Source organism: Vanessa cardui, chromosome 8 (genome assembly GCF_905220365.1).
Source record: "Vanessa cardui chromosome 8, ilVanCard2.1, whole genome shotgun sequence".
In the NCBI taxonomy this organism is placed as follows: Eukaryota; Metazoa; Arthropoda; class Insecta; order Lepidoptera; family Nymphalidae; genus Vanessa; species Vanessa cardui.
Window position 1 is genome coordinate 10,504,179 of NC_061130.1, and position 21,835 is coordinate 10,526,013.

A 21,835-nucleotide genomic window follows, 5' to 3' on the forward strand; every position below is an offset into this window, starting at 1 on the left:
TTTAGTTTTCTTCACAGATTGTACTTTATTTCCCATGTTTACAAAATTAAACTTTATAAAAAATAACTTAACAAAAAAATAAATGGCTAACTACAACTAGACTATTTTAACTTAATATATTTATTTACATAAAAGAATAATATTCGACAATTAATTTACAATTAAATTTACACAAAAATAAAATCTACGAGATTTTATTCGCAACGATGCGGTGAAAAGAGCGACACGTCTGTATAGCAACAGGCCTCGGCCGGCAGTGTCTGTACGAGGCGCTCACGCACACATGCTTACGCATTTTGGTCGAAAATAAGAAAATCTGATTTAAAAAAAATCTATTGATTCTACTAAATAATTAACATAATAAATTTTTAGTATATTGTTTGTAGAATAATCTGACAAAAGACCAAAATTATTGAAGGTATATAAGTGTAGTTAAAAAACAAAAAAAGACTTTTTTAGAGGTAACTTTGCGATTTTTTTCTATCGTACCAAATTAATTACATCATGTTTTCAACACAATTAATAACTAGCATCTATCCTGAAGATTAACATATATTTTTTTCATTTGGTTTATTGCATTGGATTATATACTTTTTGGCATTTTAAAACTTGCATTTAGCTCATGTAGTCCCCTTAAGCGCTATAATGACGAGAACGTGTCTTTACACGCACTGTAATTTAAAAGCGAGCTCTACGTGATGAAATTAACTATTATACACATATAGAATTTTGCTTATTTGTATTTCGTAACTTTACACACTCACACACTTACAACTTTAGTACATATGTTGTCTCATAAAAAATAGCAGAAGAAAATGTATAAATATTTCTCGAATATTTGAAAAAAAGAACACATTGCGTCTTTTTTCGGTAGCTTCATAAGGGTTGATTAAAAACTATTTTTAACTTCACAATTTTTCTTTGTGCAGGGTTCCCCGCTTTTTGCAATAAGGCAGCGCCGAGTATCTACAGAGAATACGGAGGGCACGATATTCCTCGTCGGTCCATTGGATTTCGAAGCTCAGTCCATGTATCATTTGACATTATTAGCTGTGGTAAGTTACAGATGTGCTTCTTAATTATTCAATTAGAAAAACGTTTGACCTTTTATAGAGCTGAGATGGCCCAGTGGTTAGAAGGCGTGTATCTTAACCGATGATTGCGCGTTCAAACCCAGGCAAGCACCACTTTATATGTGTGCTTAATTTGTGTTTATAATTCATTTCGTGCACGGCGGTGAAGAAAAACATCGTGAGGAAACCTGTATGTGTCTAATTTCAACGAAATTATGCCACATGTGCATTCCATCAACCCGCATTGGAACAGCGTTGTGGAATATGTTACAAAACCCTCTCCTTGATGGAAGAGAAGGCCTTATCTTAGCAGTGGGAAATTTACAGGCCTTTATTTTTTTACTTTTTTTATAGCGTTTAAATTTACTCTCTATCTTACAGACCTACCCCTATAAAGCAACAAACAGACTTTGGTGCCAATGACTTATAAAAAAAACATTACTTTTCTCTTTTTCTTTCTTATAATGAGTTTATCAAAAAGATTTAATGTACATTTTTCTATAAATATAATTATCTACAGGACCCTTACGTAGAACTGGGTAAGGACACCCGAAATATAGCTGGGATAGAAGTGGTAGTCGTCGTTCAAGATGTTCAAGACATGCCACCTGTTTTCACATCAGCACCTCCTATTACTCACCTTCCACGCCAAGTTGTGCCTGGTGACATGATAGTGAAGGTCCGAGCTGAAGACGGAGATAAAGGAGCACCACGGCAGATACGCTACGGTCTCGTGTCTGAGGGAAATCCATTTACACCATTTTTCAACATTAATGAAACTTCAGGTAAGGCGTAACACTGACTTCATAATTTTATTGCCAAAGCAATAAAATATAACATTTTAGTTATTCCATTTTTAAATTTGCTCATTATAAATTTATGTAACAATTGAGTAACACTATGTTTTATAACAACGTCTTAAAAACTGCAGTGTCCCGCAAAATGTAAAATTGTTGAAATAATAAATAAAATTTTAACAAAAAGAAAAACCGACTTCAAACAAAACACTATTTTAAAACAAATGAATATGCACGAAAAAGTAATAAAAATAATTGCGTATTCAACATATTTTTTAGAGTCTTCCTAAGTTAAATGAAATGAAAAATATTAGACTACTTAAAAGTCGATTAACGATTATATCATGTAGTTATAGTTATTGGTATATTTGGAGCCGGTGTCAGCCACGGTGCCCTTGTCCCAACAATCAAAAGAAAGAAGCGATACGAGCCCCTTGATTGATCCAGTATATTATTGTGTAAAAGGTAATTTGTAAAAAACATATTTGTTAAAGTATTCTCGTATTGTTTTTTGATAGATATACTGTAGGGTTTTATTGGAGTCGGTATTACGAGTACGGAGTATTTTTTTGAAGTCGGTTTTTCTTTTTGTTAAAATTTTATTTATTTTTTGATTTTAAGTGAAGCTGATGTTGACTAACTAATTTTTTTTAATATGGATAGATTAAGCGTTCCGTTTATATGAGTCAGAAACTACTTCGAGGACAATTTCAAAGGAAACTTGCGAATAAAGCAAAAATAGACTTTCGAAAATGCGGATTTAATACGTCACGCGGCGTAAACTACAAGGATCCCTCGAAAGAGCTGTAATCGAACTCAGCAAAAAAACTTTGAAAAAGACCAACTATACTTCGTACATCATATGACATAACATCACATACACAAAATTTGATTAAAGATAGTAAGAAATTCTGCCCCATATCGCACCCTAACTGCGAGCCGTATAGGAGTTCCATCACTACATAGTATAAAACAAAGTCGCTTTCTCTGTCCCTATACCTTTAAATCTACGCAACGGATTTTAATGCGGTTTTTTTTTAAAGATAGTGTGATTCAAGGGGAAGGTTTGTGTATATAATACATGAACAATATAGTAAAGAAACACTGATAATTTTAGAAGTTTGCGATGTGATGTCGTATATAAACAAATTCTGTAGTATATTTAGTATCAGAATTGCACCCGTGCGAAGCCGGGGTGGGTAGCTAGTTGATTATAATATTCGACTATGATAATTACATAAACATAACCACATTACGGAAGGTGACTCAAATATCCAAATAACCTATAAATAAAAGATTCGACCGAGTATCGCTAACGTGCTCCTCAGAATTGTTCCGTTCCCTTCCGTTCCGTTACTTTGTCATTGATCCTGTTCTCAGAACCTTACCAAACTTTCATCAAATTACCCTTGAAGTATATATTTTATAATAAAAAAAGAATTATCAAAATTGGTTAACGTGATTTTCAGTTATTCACCTATTTGTCGCGCATATACATAATGCAAATTTAAGACTTATGTCGTTTTCACATGGATGCCATCATCGGAAAAAAAAATAAAAAAAATGGGACTACCTTTCAATGGCACTACCTTTCAAACAAAAAAAAATTATCAAAATCGGTCCACCCAGTGAAAAGTTATGAGGTAACAAACATAAAAAAAAAAAAAAAAAAAAAAAAAAAAAAAAAAAAATACAGACGAATTGATAACCTCCTCCTTTTGGAAGTCGGTTGATAAATTAAAGTATTATAATATAAATTAATTACATTTAATAGCTCACGTTACTACGAAAACGTACATGATTTTTCGAAATATTAAAAATAAAAATCTCGCTAACTCTCTTTAATAATAATCGTGCATTATATATAATAGCCGATAGTCCACTAAGATTTTTTTTTTCATTTCTTATATAAACATCTTATTACTTGTTTTATATGAGTTAAATATTTTCCCCCTATATTAATGTATACAATTTGTGCATTTTACATGTAAGTCATCGATAACATGTATTTAAATTTAATATTGTATAAGTCGAAAGTTTCATGTAAAATGCATTACCAGTACATACTTATTGCAAATCGGATCGAGGTTGTATTTGAAATTCAGGAGCTAACTTATCAGATCTCAACCACGCATTGTGTGATCGTGTCGCCGCCCTAAATCTTTTAAGCCCACAGCTACTGGGGATGTGTTATAATTCCGACAAGATAGCTTGAATTATTTTTATTAGTGTCCAAACAACATTTCCTATGAAAGCTTTCAAGTAAAAAAAAATAATTAGTTCTCAATTTATAATACAAAACTTTAAATAAATATTATCAAAAATATTGTTTGTTCACCTTACTTTTGGTAGGTAGGTTTTACACTATAACGTGGGAAGAGCCAGATGTTGTAAATCGATGTGTGCGCTTAACAGAAAGCTATAGATGGATTTTACGAAACCCACCAGTTAACAGGGAATGGCTGTCACCCAATTTGTCGGAACAGGTTTTGAGAAAAAATATTAAAAATAATCCCTATAAAATATTATTTCCCAATATTATTGTTATGGAAGTATGTTCTAGATGAACCATAATAGATATATATGTTAGTTCACTGAATATACTATATGCAGGTCATAGACCCTCAGTTGTATTGATTTTAAAATAGCCCTAGTAGGGGTCATAATCAAAATATCTCACGACAGCCGTCTTCGTGCGAATACCTTGCGTGTCTCAAGTGGCATTTATGTTTATGAGTTTTATGTAAATCTGGATCACATTTAAATGTAAATATAGTTGATAATGTTTGTACTTCACGCTTAATATCTTGGAATGACCAAAAATAATTAACTTATTTAGGTCACTCCAAAAGTAATAGGGTAAATATTTTATTATATCTCATTGAAAACCGTATTTGTTTTAAAGAAAAAAAAAATATAATAAATAACTAACTAACTTTAATTTAACTTGACCGATCACCATGAAACATATCATAGCACATATATAAAGCAATATTATATGTATTTAATCATGTAGAAGTTTATACGATCCACTGAATTGTAATTCGCCATACCGTTAAACTGTTCCCTATGACGATCTGCATACATATGCGTACACAGAAAGAAATTATAAAGTCTGCCGAATAATGTAACGTTTAACAAAGCTAAACTAAAAGTGAAGTATCTGAAATTTCAAGTCAAGAATAAGTATTAGTCTTTGACAGCAGAATATATAATAAGAAAATGGCTGGTAGCTAGCACAAACACCGAGTAAATAGTGAAACATCATGTATTTGTCCCTAAAATCCCTGTCGAGAAAAAGACTGGGATTCCAAATGAAACAGGAGTTAGAATTTAACTCACAACACTTTTCCATTGCAGATTAACAATATTGACGATAAAATACTATAAAATACGAATTAAGCACAAACACGTTCAAATGATTACAAGTATTAATAGTATTCTTTATCCGCAATTTAAAAAAAAATAAAATTTGTGTTTCTTTACACATACATATTGTGCATATATTACTCAGAAGATTCAGTCAAATAACTACTAACGAGAAATATTCAATATTCAACTAATACTTATGTATGAAGTTTAATACTAAAATAACATTAAACATAACATCATCCCTGATGTGTTACAACTCAGTACGTATATGTATATATCGACGGATTTATTTGATAATACATATTATGCTAAGAAGACGCACATATGACCGTCGTACATATCAGTCTAGATTAGCATGTCGAAAGCCACAACTTATGAAAGTCCATTAGAATAAATTGAATCCTTAACGTTTATTCTAAAGGTAATGGATTACCACATTTTAGTCCTACGAGACTTCGATTTGCATTCAAAGTGTGTATAAATAAACTTAGAATCATTTAATCATGAATCACAACCACGCTATTTAAAGACTTAATAGAAGTAAGTAGGCTTGTTAGGGATGTATATTATATGGTTATTAAAGTAATACAAACTTTACTTATTCTCTATTTGGTACGGAACTAACGTAAGCCTTAAGGGTAAGTACTATAATCAATTAGTAGGGGTGTTTTCTGGCAAATATTTATATTAAATGTGTGTGGGCCAGTGTCATTACAAGCACAAATATCATTGCATCTTAGTAATCATAGTTGGCGTACATTGACGGTGTAACGATTTCTTAAGAATTCGATCTTTAAAATAATCTATTTCATCAATGTAAAAAGTAACAGCCTGTAAATTTCCCATTGCTGGGATAAGGCCTGCTCTCCCATCAATCAAAACCCTCTATTTTGGAACATATTCCACCATGCTGTTCCAATGCGTGTTGGTGGAATGCACATGTGGCATAATTTCGATGAAATTAGACACATGCAGGTTTCCTCACGATGTTTTTCTTCACCATCGAGCACGAGATGAATTATAAACACAAATTAAGCACATATATAGTGGTGCTTATATTTATACTATACCTACTACTTGTCGCCCACAGCTTCGCTTCCGTTTTAGGGGGTCATTTGTTAGGTTATAAGCAAAAAGGTAACCTATGTCCCTTATTGGAGCTCAAATTTGGGTCATACGAAATTTCATAAACTACGTTTCATTGATTTGATATTTATATTATTAGTATAGATTATGTTTATAAGATTCACAATCAATGAACAAAACAGTGTTGGAAAAAGGCTGATATTAGTAAATGTTTTATTTTTTTTCATTTTTAAATGTTAAAGTATCATAAAGTATAGACTGTTTGTATTTTTCCCTTGAAGTTATTACGCCGCATAGAATAGTAACTAATATCAAAGGTCGACGCCCTCACTTAGAACGTTCCTATTTCAATATTATGTCGCTATGCCATAGTTCATATAAATTCATTAAATTTGATATCTGCTTAAATAGATGAAATGTTTAATTTGTACATATGAATGTTTAAAAAACTAAGTTGTTCTAAATTGCTGTCCTAGTTTACCATGACATTACCTTATATCGCACGTGAAGATATTTATCCTTCAACAATAATGTCATTTCTAAATAAGCACTCCTTCCGTTCTAATTTCAAATACTAGGTCAATGTAGGCAAACTATTTTTATTTGATAAAATCAGTACGGGTTCCGCAGGCTTCCGTAGGATATTCTTCTTTCTTATCAACCCCTGACTTCACTCGACTTGACCCCAGTTGAACCACATCGCGTGACCTATTTCATCCACTATTTTACACAAAATAACTTTAGTCATTTTAACGAAATTAAATCCAACTCTAGCCGCCAACTTTAACAATTAACCACTAAGCTGTGCTTATTTCCTGGTACAGACTGACAAACTCAATGAAAATTTAAAACGAATCGACACCAAAGCAAACTCTATTTTAAACTAGTAAGCACTAAAGTTAAATTAATTTATCAGCTTTTTAGCCTTCGCAAAATGTCAGATGGAATTATGAGGTTTTAAATTGAAAGCGCTTGATAACGAGTCTAGGACAATGTTTGTCTTGTGAAAGGACCTATTGAAGAAGTCTAACTAAAGATGTAACGTACCGTTATCATTCATGCAAATACATACCGTATTATTTAACTGTTTAATGCTAATATGGCAGAGGTATGTAAGATCCAATAATGCTTCGATTTACAAGTTCGGTAGTTTGGAGTCGAAGATCGTATTATCGAATGCCGTGCCTAGGACTTCGCCTAGCTATGGTATAATACCTCATTAGACCATACCCGTGCTGTCGGTCTACGTTCCATTGTTTGTAAAGAGTATGCAGTATTTCATATTATGCCTAATTTTACATTGGTTTATTTAGTTGAAATAGGGATATTTCCGTGAAATTCTTAATTTTGAAAATAGATATTTATAATCGTATAGTTATCTATAATATCTATTTTTAGATTTTTTTTTTAAATTGTATTTGGGTAAAAACCTTTTTTAACTTTTAAAAGTGTAGTTTTAAAACTTAAACATGCGCTACATTTATTTAAATATTAATAATATATTTGAATAATACATAATATATGCAAGTAAAATAAAATCAACATTAAAGTCACTTACTGATGCCAATGTCGGCAATACATTATTTTACTTGCATACCAAGTTTGCCATTGTAAACAATTCTGCTGTCTTTGCTTACTTTTCATAATAAAGAGGTACTTAGTTTGAATAGCGTTCCAGGAGACATGACAATACACACTCCAACTCCGACTTTAGACAACTGTGCCTCACAGATTCGCTTCGTTCTACCGTTAAATGGTAATGATATAAAATAGACATACAAACAAAACATGAAACGTCTCTCGGCTATTCTCTGCTGAAGCCGGAATGTTGAAGTATATGTATATCCTTAATTGATGCTTCATTTCAAAAAGAAATTAACCAGTTTATAGATTTTTGAGTCTTAGTATTTAATGTACGTATTCATTACCTTTAAAACGTAATCTGGATTATGACAAGTTTTTCTTGTGTATAACGTTGTATACAGCGGTTGTTTGAATGATCCATCAATACAAACTTTACCGTGCATGAATACAACATAATTGTCATATATTTCGTGCTATTGCACCCTTTAATTTTTAAACTTAAATAATATACACTATAATTTCTTTACAAATCGCTTTCTAATAACGTATTTTTCGCTTGAGCAGTTATTGGAAAGATCGCATGTCAAAGACAAACTCCCGAACTTTTTCGAGGAAAACTGCTATTTATTTTGTCGTAAGCGTTATTGGCAACTAAATAAATACAAGTTTCTCACTTGGAATTCTCTTATTAAAAACACAAATAATATACGTAGCATATTGACATGTATTTTTTACACTAAGGTTAAAAGTGACTTTCTGAATTCTGGGAGAATGTAATCGGTTTAAAATTTAACAGGTAGCTTACGATACAGATTCATCATAATATTAATTATATTAAGCAGCATACCAAAAAAATTACCGAAATTCAGGCAAACTACTACTAATTCTTATTGCAAACATATGGTTCATTTTTGTTTTAAATCATCAAGGGAGATGTGGAGACCATCACCCATATACACACATAGACACTAAGAAATATTTACCATTCCTTACATAAGTAATACGCTGCAAACTTCGGAAACTGAGATGTTGTATATTGTCACTTCTAACTATAGTTACACTTGCTTACTCACACTTCAAAAAAGAATACAATAATACTAAATATTGCTGTTGTATATTATGTGGTGAGGTGTGCAGATGGCACCTACCTTGTAATACCTACTTTACCCATGTTCTACCACCAAGTAAATCTTATTCATCTCGTGCTCGGCAATGCAGGAAAACATCATTAAAAAACCTGCACGAAAGCGAAATTGAAATACCAAATTTCGTACTGTTTTCCTCGAATAGTAAAGTAAAGAAAAGTAACAGCCTGTAAATTTCCCACTGCTGAGTTATCTCAGTTGTTACTGTTACTGGCCTCCTCTTCCATTAAGGAGAGGGTTTTGGAACATATTCCACCACGCTGTTCCAATGCGGTTGAATTTCGATGAAATTAGACACATGCAGGTTTCCTCCCGATGTTTTCCTTCACCGCCGAGCACGAGATGAATTATAAACACAGTTAAGCACATATATATAGTGGTGCTTGCCCGGGTTTGAGCTGAGATGGCCCAGTGGTTAGAACGCGTGCATCTTTCCTCGAATATAACAATTGAATATTTTTTTTATAAAAACTCAATATATACAATGCAAAACATAATCAGGCTATTTCGATAATAGAAAATTTTGTTGTAACTTACGAGTGCTTTTCTACCTACGTCAACTGTAATTAAATGTATCCAAGCAGACGTAGGTACTCGAACGTAATTTATTAGATGAATGAAACAATAATGAACTGTCATTATGAAAGAGCACTTGAAACATTTAAGCGATGCCAAGACTTTTGTATGCTAATTATTGTCACAGATTTCGTCTATCTTCGATCTTGGTAACGAAATGGTTGATTATTTAATATGATTACTTTGTTTTTGTAATACATAGAGCAGAGTAATGTTCCATAATAGACTGATATTAAATAAATTGATTATTAAATACGAGTAACATAGGTGTATGCGAAAATATCATAATTTACTTTATTCAAGTAGGCTTTTACAAGCTTTTTGAATAGTCATTTTACAAAACTATCTTAAATATATATAACATATATAATCTTCATTCTACCGAAAATAAATCAGTAGTTACTCTTTTTATATTTTTAAATAAATTTTTTGGATATTATACGGGTATATCCTGCTTATAAGTATATCCTGCTAGTAAGTCAACTAGTACCTACTAATTCCACGCTTTTTTATAAAAACAATATACTCAAAAACCAGGACTAGAGTACGACTAGAGAGAAAAGGACCAACATTCCAAATAGAGCGAGGCGTAAGACAAGGTGACCCTCTATCACCAAAGCTATTTATTGCAGTATTAGAATCGATATTTCAGCATTTAGAGTAGAAAGACATTGGTATCAAGATTAATGGCATATACTTACCACACTTGAGATTTGCCGATGACATTGTCCTCCTCTCTGAAAGTCCGGAAAAACTGCAATATATGCTGACCTCTCTCAGTCATTATAGCGAAGCTGTTGGATAATTAGTTAATAGAGATAAGAAAAAGATTATGACAAACAGTGATAAAAACAAATTTCGATATCGTCAATAGAATACGTAGAGGATTATGTATATCTCGGCCATGTAATTTCATTCAGATCAGACACAGAGAAAGAAATAAAACGAACAATAAAAATCACATGGAACAAATACTGTTCAATGAAGGAAGTATTTAAAGGAAATATACCAACAAAATTCAAAACCAAAGCCATGAACATATGCCTACTGCCCTGTCTCACAAATGCATGATAAACTTGGCCGCTAAAAATCTTATCTAAATAAAATAAAGTCATACCAAAGGAAAGAAGTTCCATGGGTATAAAGTTAAAATATAAGATAAGCTCATACATCAGAAAAAAGACCAAGGCTAAAGATGCAGTCAAACAAATATTGACATTTAAGTGGAAATGGGCCGGCCATATTCAAAGAACAACAGACGGAGGTTGGTCCCCGATTAAAAAAAAGAGAAAACCACTTCACCTCCACCATTCAAAAGATGGAGTGATGATATTGCAGATGTAGCGGGAGCGCTTCAGACGAGAGTGGCAAGGGACAGAGATAACTGCCAACATTTGGAGGAGGCTTTTACCGCAATAGCGGTCCTTACATAGAATAGAAAATATACATAGAGAAAAAAAATACTACTAAAATCTTAATATATAAAAATCCAGTGTCACAATGTATGTTCCCAGTGAACTCTTCACCAACTCAACCGATATTGATGAAATTTGGCATTTATGTGTAATTTGGTCCAACTTAAGAGATAGGATAGTTTTCATTTCGATTAATGGCCTCAATGATTTATAAATAACAATAAACTGATTATCAAAGTTGATTGTTGTTATTAATTGTAAGTTACGAAAATTTCGAACAGATGGCGCCTCACATAGGATTTATTACATAAATCTGTCAGACCGTTTATCATTAACTTATCATAGATGGCGCTACCGTTGAATTTTAGATTTCATTTTCCACTAAACGTGGTGCTGGCCATTTTTTGATCGATACTCTCTGTGACATCGCTTTTTCTGTATCATTTTTCATTTTATTTTCATTTGTTGTATATTATTTTGGATATCTATATAGCTACTAATTTGCAGTTACATAATGCAGTTAAATATAAGAACAACAAAATAATAGTACAAGGAATTTATTCACATAAAACTTTCAGTAAAATGCCCCCAAAAAAATCTAACAACAATGCCCGTAGCAAAAAAGCTCGACAACGGCGTCTGAAAGAGCTCACGAATCAGTCGAACAAAGAGCAGAAAGAAATGAAGCTCACAGAATTCGCATAGCTGATATTCGTGCGCATGAATCAAGAGAACAGCGTGATAATCGTCTCCAAGAATATTTATCGAGAACAAGAGCTGCACGTGGACAACACATAGATTCAATTAGAGAACGAGACCGAGAAAGGCAGCGAACCAGTCGTGCATTAACACGTGAATCATTTGTTCGTCTTGGGTTTAATTATGCACCAGACATTAATTACTCAGCTGATCCCAAAGTTACTATCGGTGCGATGAACAAAATATGCAAACATTGTCAGGCGTTAAAATTTCGGAATGAATCACCTGGCATGTGTTGTGCCTCAGGGAAAGTTGTATTATTACCACTCCCTACTCCGCCTGAACCTTTGAAATCTCTTCTTTCTGGCATTTCAAATGATTCAAAATTATTTTTGCGTAAGACACGAAAGTTTATTTCTTGCTTTCAAATGACATCATTTGGAGCATCAAAAATTTGCGATCTCTCAACTGATGGTCGTAATTTTGAAACAACATTTAAAATACAAGGACAAGTGTACCATAAAATGGGGTCATTGATGCCAATGCCAAATGAAGATCCAAAATTTCTCCAAATATATTTTATGGGCAGTTGTGAAGAACGTGTGACAACGCGATGCCAGTATAATTTTATTGAACAAGCAGAAGAGAGATCAATTGTAGTATCGTTAGGATTTTTTTTTTGAGAACCGTAATCATCTGATTCAATTGTTTAAAAGAGTATCACCACAATTAAAAGGTGACAATTATCAAATCGTCATTAAAGCAGACAAAGTAACATCGGGAGGACACGCTGGCAGGTTCAATGCGCCAACTGTAGATGAAGTTGCGATTATTATGGTCGGTGATCCAGTTGACAACAGATCTATAAAAATTGCCCGCCGAGATAATACTGTGAGTAGAATTTCAGATATACACCGTTCGTACGACGCACTCCAGTACCCATTGATATTCTGGCAAGGACAAGACGAATATCACATCAATATCAAACAGCGTGATCCAATTAATGGTAATGAATTAAATAAAAAAGTTAGTTCAATGAATTACTACGCGCATCGATTAATGATTAGACATAATCAGGACAACTATATTCTTCGATATCGTCAGTTGTATCATCAATACGTCGTGGATATGTTTGCTAAAATTAAAAGTGAACGCTTGCGATTCATTCGGTTTAACCAAGTTAAATTACGATCAGAGGATTACATCCACTTACGAGATGATGTTGTTGGAAACAACGATGGAAACTTAAACACCAATGAAATCGGCAGTGCGTTTATATTACCTTCAAGCTACATACGTGTAGGAAGACCATCAAGTTTATTTGTGCTAACAAGACAGGTTGACCAAAAATATTGTACATCGACTGGCGCTTCAGTAAACTTTAATGTGATAAACTGTGATTTATTTTAATTAAAGGTTATCAGAGTATTTATAAATAAAATGATATTAAAAATGCTATGTTAATTTGTGTTAAATTTTGTCTTTTAAATCCTTCCTTAATCACTCAGCCACAGCAACGCGTGGCCGGGTCTGCTAGTATTTAATAAAAAAAAGACAACATACCAAAACTATAAACTATACTAGCTATTTATAAAACAATGAGTCATGATGCAGCCTCACATCATGATGACTCGTCATTGTACAATGACTATATAATGATTTTTTTTTCAATTGTACTTATTATAAGACTTAAGAATTATTTATGTGGCCTTATACAATCTGTCAAGCTAAAGAAAGGCAATTTATTCCATGCTTCCTAACGTGTCGCCAGCGTCTTTAATAATAACATACGTGCCTCGTCAGCACCCCCCTTAATATAATTAGGGTATAATATAAATGACATTTTATTTAGTAGCAAGTGGAAATGGCTTGCTGATTTTTTTATTCTACCTCAAAATATATATGATAGAGAGGAATTAAACACCATGTCCATTTCCATTTCTTTTGAATTTAGAATGTCTAATGATTTTTATAAATTACTTCAAAAAAATATTATGCAACAGACAACAACAGATTCCATTGCTATGATTTTCGTTAGAATTGGAATCAAATCTGCTAGCGATTTCAATGTTTGAAATGGCTAGAATATCTTATAGAGTATATAGTATATTCAGACTCATAAATCTTGAAATATAAATTACCCAAAATCCTTTTTAATACGGCTCTATATCACGAACGAAGCTCATTTACGATTGCCACGTTCCGTTAAATTTTACGTTGAAGTAAGTTAGATATTTTATATCTATATTGTTTCCAAATACCTACATATTCAAAAAAAAACTATATTGTATTATTGCGAACGCGGCTTTTTTTGTGCAAGAAATATATTTTACACTTTAGCCTATATATCTAAATACAAAGCTTGTAATTATAACATATATTGTCATATTGACAAATTTCAATTGTTTGTTGATTTATAATTAAGATAACCATAATTAACTACAGTTTTAAACAACGATAAATATTATGACGTGATAACGATATATACGTCACGAATTTAAACAAAAGACCATTTCACATAACGCCTATTGCCTCAGAAAATGACTCATTATAATTTCCTTTTGTGAGTGAACTTAAGTGGGCGGATACTGTCGTACATAATATAAATATTAAAATATTAGTACATTGTCTATGGCTTGTCTATGCCAGTGTAAAGATATTCCTATTTCAACGTATGCTAATTACAGCATAAAATTATTTATTCCTATCACTGGCCTTATTTTATAATTCATCTATTTTAATCTGTTTTTACAATGAACCCTTACAAATACAAAGATTTTTCTCTCATTGCTAAGATGCCTTTTAAATCTGAGATAGAACCTATATTTCGAAATTCAAAAATGAGTTACAAACTTTTATCCCCAATTTTACATCCATATGGTAATTTTCTACATCGATTTCCATACTGTAACTTGAAATAATTAAATTGAAGAACTTCGATATAAGCTTTCTTTAAGTTATAAATAGAACACTAAGTATAAATTTATATACATCGATGTTTAGTGTTCTATTTATTGTTATGGTGTTTCAACTATGTGTTTCACCTTTTTTTCACGCATTTTCCCTAAGAAATCTATTACTTTTTCTAAAAAGAAGCATATTGTTTTGTCACAATTTTCACAAACATTAAGATGCTTTTCATTACCATATATTACATTACAATGCCATCTAGCGATACTTTTTATAACTGAATACTTGTTTGTTGTGGCTTTACCGAGCATAATGAATTGCTTAAAGAAGTTAAAACCATTCTGCTTTTACTACTGTTGTCAATAGATGGCGCTGTAAATTCATACATAATGTTAGAAGGTGGAAATAAAACCTGTAAAACTTAGAATTAAAAATAAAATATTGAAGATATTAATATATCTACTAATGTATATTTTTGTAAATTCTAGGTGAAGTGACTCTGGAGCGACCAATTGAAGAAATTGCGGCGATTTCTCATGCAGGAGCCCCGATTCTTCTCACAGTGGTTGCAGAAGAAGTACGTCTATCAAGAGAAGAGCCAGAAGCGATGTCCTCAACCGTACAGCTCGCTTTTATATTGCCTGAACGAGACAATTCGCCTCCTTACTTTGAGAATGATTCGTAAGTTATTCTTTTATTATACAAAATCATGGAATTTATTTAATAGAAAATATAACAAAACACTTTTACCTTATAATTTAGTAGCAATGATTAAGGTTTCGAAAGCAACACAAAAAACTAGTCTGAAATAAATAATATATTAAAATTATCTTTTTTCCAAAACGACCAATGATTATTGGTCTTATTGTTATTTTTTAGTTACTTTATCTTCCACGTCCCTATGGATATATTATTAACAATTATTTAAAAGGACATTCGATCTCTTTCAGTTACATCACATATTTGGATGAAAATGCTCCCCAAGGAACAGCATTAATATTCAACGATCCTTACATTCCACAAGTGAATGACAACGATGCAGGAAAAAATGGCGTGTTCTCTCTATCGTTAGTAGGAAATAACGGGACTTTTGAAATATCGCCAACTGTCGCTGAGAGACATGCACAATTCATCATCAAAGTGCGAGACAATACGATGTTGGATTTTGAAGCTCGGAAATCAGTTATATTTCAGGTAAACCTTATATAACAAAACATATAATATATATTTATCGATCTATATATAAAAATAAAATATTTCCATGTTTAAAAAAAATTACCAAAAAAATCCAAGTGGATTTTTCAATATAAACATTCGACAATAATTCTACCCGTGCCAAACTAGGCTGTAGCTGGTATAATATAAATATATTATAATTTTTTATTTACTCGCGTTCTCACTTTTTGTCATAATTAACGTATACATTTTATTTCAGATTTTAGCTCAAGAGCTTGGTCCAGCAACAAATTTGTCAGTCACGGCAAATGTCACAGTCTACTTAAATGATGTTAATGACAATCCTCCAGTATTTTTAGCTCTTTCTTATGATGAAGAAATAGCAGAGAATGCGACAGCCGGTACAAGAGTTGTACAAGTTGCAGCTGATGATGTTGATACAGGAGCATTCGGGAAAATTCAATATACTGCCATACTAGGATATTTAAATACATCTTTGAATTTAGATCCTATATCAGGATTAATAACTATAGCTACAAATAACCATGGCTTCGACCGCGAAGCTATGCCAGACTTGCATTTTTTAGTAGAGGCTAGAGATAATGACGGTGTAGGTTTAAGAGTTACAGTGCCATTAATTATTAAGTTATTAGATGTTAATGACAACCCACCAGAGTTTGAAAGGACGCTGTATGAATTTGTCTTATCGCCGAGTTTAAACAATTTTACTTCAGCGGCTTATATAAAGGCAATCGATAAAGACGCAGAGCCACCAAATAATATAGTAAAATATGAAATAATTGAAGGGAACGGAGATGGAAAATTTGCTATTAATGAAGATACAGGTAACGTTTTCATATTATATTTTATATATATATTACGTATACAAAAATAAATAAATGTACGTATTTATTTATATTTATATTATTTCAGGTGAATTATATCTTTTAGAAACATTAAAAAGATCGAAAAAACAGAATATTTATAGACAAAAAAGACAATACGACAACGATGAAGAAAGCGAAGTTTATATGTTAACCATTAGAGCTTATGATCTTGGTGTTCCCAAGTTGTCCTCGACGACGATGGTAAAAATTTACCCTCCAGAAAGTAAAACACGGACTATGTCCTTTATCGTACCAGGTGCAAATCCTGATAGACAAAAACTTGAGGAAGTATTGAGTACACTCTCAGGAGGAAAAGTCACAATTATAGATGTAAAGCCGTACAAAGGAAATGATGATAAAGGTACAGCAGGCCAAGAATCTAGTCAAGAAAAGTAAGTTTTATGTGTATTTCATTCCATAAAAACATTAATTACGAAACGTATTTTCATAATTTCAAATGGATTGAAAATTTCAATTGTATTATTTTTTTATTATTTTAGGAGTGTAGTTACTGCAGTAGTTCGAATGGCCGGAAACTCAGCAATTAACGTGGCAAAACTGCAAGAACAATTAGCGAAAAATATGACGGTATACACTACGACCACCGTTCATAAGGACCAATCATCAACAACTGAGGACAACCACTCGGTATAAATATAATTTATTGGATATTTCTGAATTTTATGAATAAAATACTTGCGAAACTTATGTTTATGTTTTTTTTGTTTTGTTACAGGGTGTTTATAGAGCTGAAAGTCGATTACTTTTTTGGTTATTAATTTTATTAGCAATATTAATTGCCTTAGTTCTACTACTTCTTATATGTTGTTGTATATGTGAAGGATGCCCTTTGTATATGCCACCAAGGTAATTTATATTTTTTTAATTAATATTAACGCTTTTGATATTAAATATATAATGGTTATGTGTATTTTAATAAAAATTCAACTTGTAGTTTGCCTGAAATTATTTATCAATATCAGAAAGATAAATTTAAGTTTATGTAAAAACCATTTCAAATTGCTTTTTAAACTTACACTAGCAAATACTTTTCAAATAAATGGCACATGTTACTATCTTTTTCGCTACACCTTTTACCTAACGCATTATTTGGCACATTTACACTTATTCAATGTTACTTAATAAAAGAATTAATATAAAGAACAGATAGGTACATAGAAATCCATTAATAAATTCTAGGAAAAGAGTGATACGTGTCAACTCCACAGAGGACGACGTGCATTTAGTGGTTCGCGACAAGGAAGTTGGGAGGGAAAACAAGTCGACGCAGAATATAGAAAATAAATCAATACAAGCACCTGAATGGAGGAGACGCGAAGCCTGGAGCGCTGAACAAACAGATTTGAGGACTAAGCCGACACAATGGAAATTTAATAAAAGGAACTATAGATCAAAAGACCTAAGCAAGCCCGCTTCAACACCTGGTGACATTCGACAAGAATATGTTCAAGCTGCCACAGACAACGATTATAAATACGATGACACCCGACACTCAGTTCGCCGAAGGTAAATTGCAATTACACATATATATTATGCCGTGTATGTTTATTTAAAAATACTAAAAATGCTTTACTTATTTCAGAGATGGGCCAAATGTAATTTATACAAAAGAAATGCAGCTCCAGGAAGCTTTTGCAAATAAACATAAAGAATATATTGATGATTTGGAGAACGGATACGACAGAATTGCTACACTGCATTATCATCGCAAGGATCAAGATAATGATTCTATAAGACGGCATGAAATTGACAGAGGTTCAGAAGTTGGTGGATTCCTTAAATCTGATGACAAGAACAAACAAGAGAAAGAAGAACATAAACAGAAACGAGAATATGATAAACATGCTTCGTCGTCTCTCGGTAGAGACCAATATTTTATAAAAGAGGGCAATACTGAAATTTTAAGATTAGTAACACGTGGTAAAACTGAAGAAGAACGTTATGTTAACCTCAAAGACGTTCATCAACAAAGACCAGTTACTTTAGTTCCACATACCCAATACGTTGTTGTAGATAATGGAAAAGAGCTACTCATGGAAAGATTTATCAGAGAACAAGGCGATGAAGCTAGTAATATTAGGGATAAAATGGATAAAATAGTAACTGATTTAGATGATATATCAAACCGAGATGACAAAAGTATAGGTCAAAAGTCAAAAATTGATATTGATAATCAAAATGATTCGCGTGAATATTCAAACGTGCGTTTAGATGTTCCGGGTACCGTACCACTTAAGTCTGATTATTTGCAAAATGCTTTAATCGAAATGCAAAATAAATCGTCAATACACCAAGAGCTATTAGAATCGTCCTTACGTAAGCAGAATGAACTTCTTCACCAAATTTTAATAGAGAGAGATAGAATGTTACAAAATCAAGAAACAGCATCGCAAGTTGAAAGCAAATTAGAAACCCAAAGTTTACCTGGCCACTCTGTCATAGCGACTCAAACTGAATGTCATATTGGCACACAAACAGAAGCAGATTTTACTAGTGAGGTAAAAAGAAAATCACGGAGCGATAATGATTCGTATAGTGAAGATGACTCACAGCCAACGTCAGAGCAATTAAGGAAGATGGCATGGGTAAGGAAGAAAAAACCTAAAAAGAAAATAAAATATAGAGATCCGAGGCGTAGTATACGTATTTATGAACTCAAACGAAAAATAAAAACACCTATAATTGAAGAGAGTGATGTGTCACCTTCCTTGGAGAGTGAAAAACATGTTAAAATTAGTAAAACCAATGAAAGGGAAGAGCGAGTTAAACACTATGGTGATGTAACAAAGAGCACAATAACTACATCAAAAAATGAAAAAATTTCTTCAACCCAAATAAAAGGCTCCGAAGCTGATAGAAAACCTAAATTACGACGAGAAGTTTTAATGGAAATTTCTGATTCTCTAGATGAAAAAATAGAAGCTGACATTTCATTTAACAAAGCACGAAGGCAAAGGCGTCAATCTACCGAATATGACAATACATCGAAACATGATATTCAAGAGTATGAAAATAGTAAAAATAGTCAAAGTACAAGTAGTTCTGCGAGTAAGCATAACAAAAATAAGATATTTTCACGACAAGGATCCTCTACCGAAGAAAGAGATAACGTTGTTGATAAAACTGCAGCCAAGTTAGAGGTAACCGATTTAGATATACCAGAAGTTGAAGACAGTAAAGTATTAACTCCTAAAAAAGACCATGAAAATGAATCAATGAAAGTCAGTGAAACCACTAAACCTTTACAGAAAAGTCTACCAAGATATATGCAATGGTATAGTAAAAAACCAAATGCAAGCACAAAAACAGCCATATCCGAAAAAATAATACCGGACAAGCCTAAGAGGCCGTCAAAAGCGAAACAGGAACAAGACAAAGAATTAAAAGAAAAGAACGGTCGGTATGGGAAAATAACTAGTAAAGATAATCTAAGTCAAATTGCAGAAACAAAAAAAAACTACAAGGATAAAGAAAGTGACTTTATTCATCCTCGTTTGTTAAAAGAAGGAAAAGTCACGCCTGTTCCCGAAGGGCCCTTGCCAGATGTTCATCCGTTATTGCAGCATTCTGAACACAGATATGAACATCAATATGAAAACCAAAACCCCCTTTGTTACATTCAACCAACACATATTCCAAAATATTTAGGTGCGTCAAATATACCTGTACTTCCGCGACGGGCGTCTTTAGAACAACAACCGATTTATGTTAATCAAGATGACGTTAAAAATAAAGATAAGCAGCCGGAAATATCTGAAAGTGCATTAACACACAGTATATCAATTTCAACAAACTATGATGACGCTAGAAAAACCGGAACTGAGGTGCATGTTTCTAAAATAAATATCGGCGGAGAATCTGTCGTCGATGTTAATCAGAGAAATGCAACGTCGAAAATTGACGACAATGATTCTGGAATCGCAATGAGCACACTAGTTCAACAAGCTGGTAACTTTAAAAGATTACCCATCACAGAAAAAAAAAGTGTTTTCACTATTGCTTATGATGAGGTTCAAACTAAACAGCTCAGACCTGACAGTAGTTCAACGTCGTATTAGATAATAAACAAATTATTACCAGACAACAAGAGTGCCTTATATATATTATTTTTCTATTGATTGTAGACTTTGTTCCGTCCTATTTATTACATAAATCATGTTTTCATAATGTTATAACCATTGTAAATAATATTTTTATTATTACATTTACTAGGTAATATTAATGAATCAACTGCCTTTATTTATGACTGGTTTATAAATAATATTACTGTAAGAAACAATTTATTGTATATAAATATTAGGGTCTAGTATTATTTAAATTAATTATAGCTTTAATAAATCTATTGTAAAATATTTCATCATCCACATTTGTCGTACTGTTTCAGTATGCAATTCTATATTTGTTATAAAATATAAAGTTATATTATTATACACTTACACGTTTGTTTTATTCTATTTTTATTTTAGTAAAATTATTAATTACTTCAAAATAACATGTGTATAATATTATTTCAATAACTATATCTTCATTGGTACCTATTATAACATTTAAAGAAAATTAAACAAGATATGTACAAACATATTTATGAGCTTTAGAGATTCATTTGCCGTTCATCGAGGATTGCTCAGAATATATAATTAAAACCAACATTGAACAATTTATGATATAAGTAACAAAAATTCTCCTAGTTGACCTTGCTATTTAGTCCTCTCCAGGCAGCCCGAGAAACACAATATACGTAATATTAGTTTTATAATATGGTCCCGCGACGTTCCATAATTTTGTTAGATATACCTATTTATTGCATTCAATTATGTAAAATGTTGGAAAGTATTTTAATAATTTATTTTCGTCTTAATTTAATCAAATTACACAATTATCAATTCACGTTTTAATTAATTCATTACATACGTCATTCGTGCGCGCGCACTTTCATCCGCCGCCATGACGGCCATTTTGGCCCAATAAGTACTAGGCTTGCAGAACTCCATAGTAGGTGGTTAGGTAAAGAATACAGAATATCTTATCTATTCTACAATAGATGGCGTTAAAACGCAGTAATGATTATGCGACTCCGATAGATGGCAGTGCAGC

General features: G+C 32.2%; 1 protein-coding gene across 1 annotated transcript in view; it reads left to right on the forward strand.

The window, feature by feature from the left end:
• Positions 1 to 21,177, forward strand: part of LOC124531829 (cadherin-86C) — a 102,178-nt gene extending 81,001 nt beyond the window's left edge. The window contains exons 6-15 of the mRNA XM_047106367.1: positions 930 to 1,055; positions 1,594 to 1,858; positions 15,146 to 15,338; positions 15,608 to 15,851; positions 16,093 to 16,678; positions 16,767 to 17,112; positions 17,221 to 17,368; positions 17,457 to 17,587; positions 17,921 to 18,247; positions 18,324 to 21,177. Coding sequence (XP_046962323.1) covers positions 930 to 1,055; positions 1,594 to 1,858; positions 15,146 to 15,338; positions 15,608 to 15,851; positions 16,093 to 16,678; positions 16,767 to 17,112; positions 17,221 to 17,368; positions 17,457 to 17,587; positions 17,921 to 18,247; positions 18,324 to 20,799 — 4,842 coding nt within the window. The 3' untranslated portion in view covers positions 20,800 to 21,177. The remainder of the gene's footprint in view (positions 1 to 929; positions 1,056 to 1,593; positions 1,859 to 15,145; positions 15,339 to 15,607; positions 15,852 to 16,092; positions 16,679 to 16,766; positions 17,113 to 17,220; positions 17,369 to 17,456; positions 17,588 to 17,920; positions 18,248 to 18,323) is intronic.
• Positions 21,178 to 21,835: the final 658 nt, after the last annotated feature.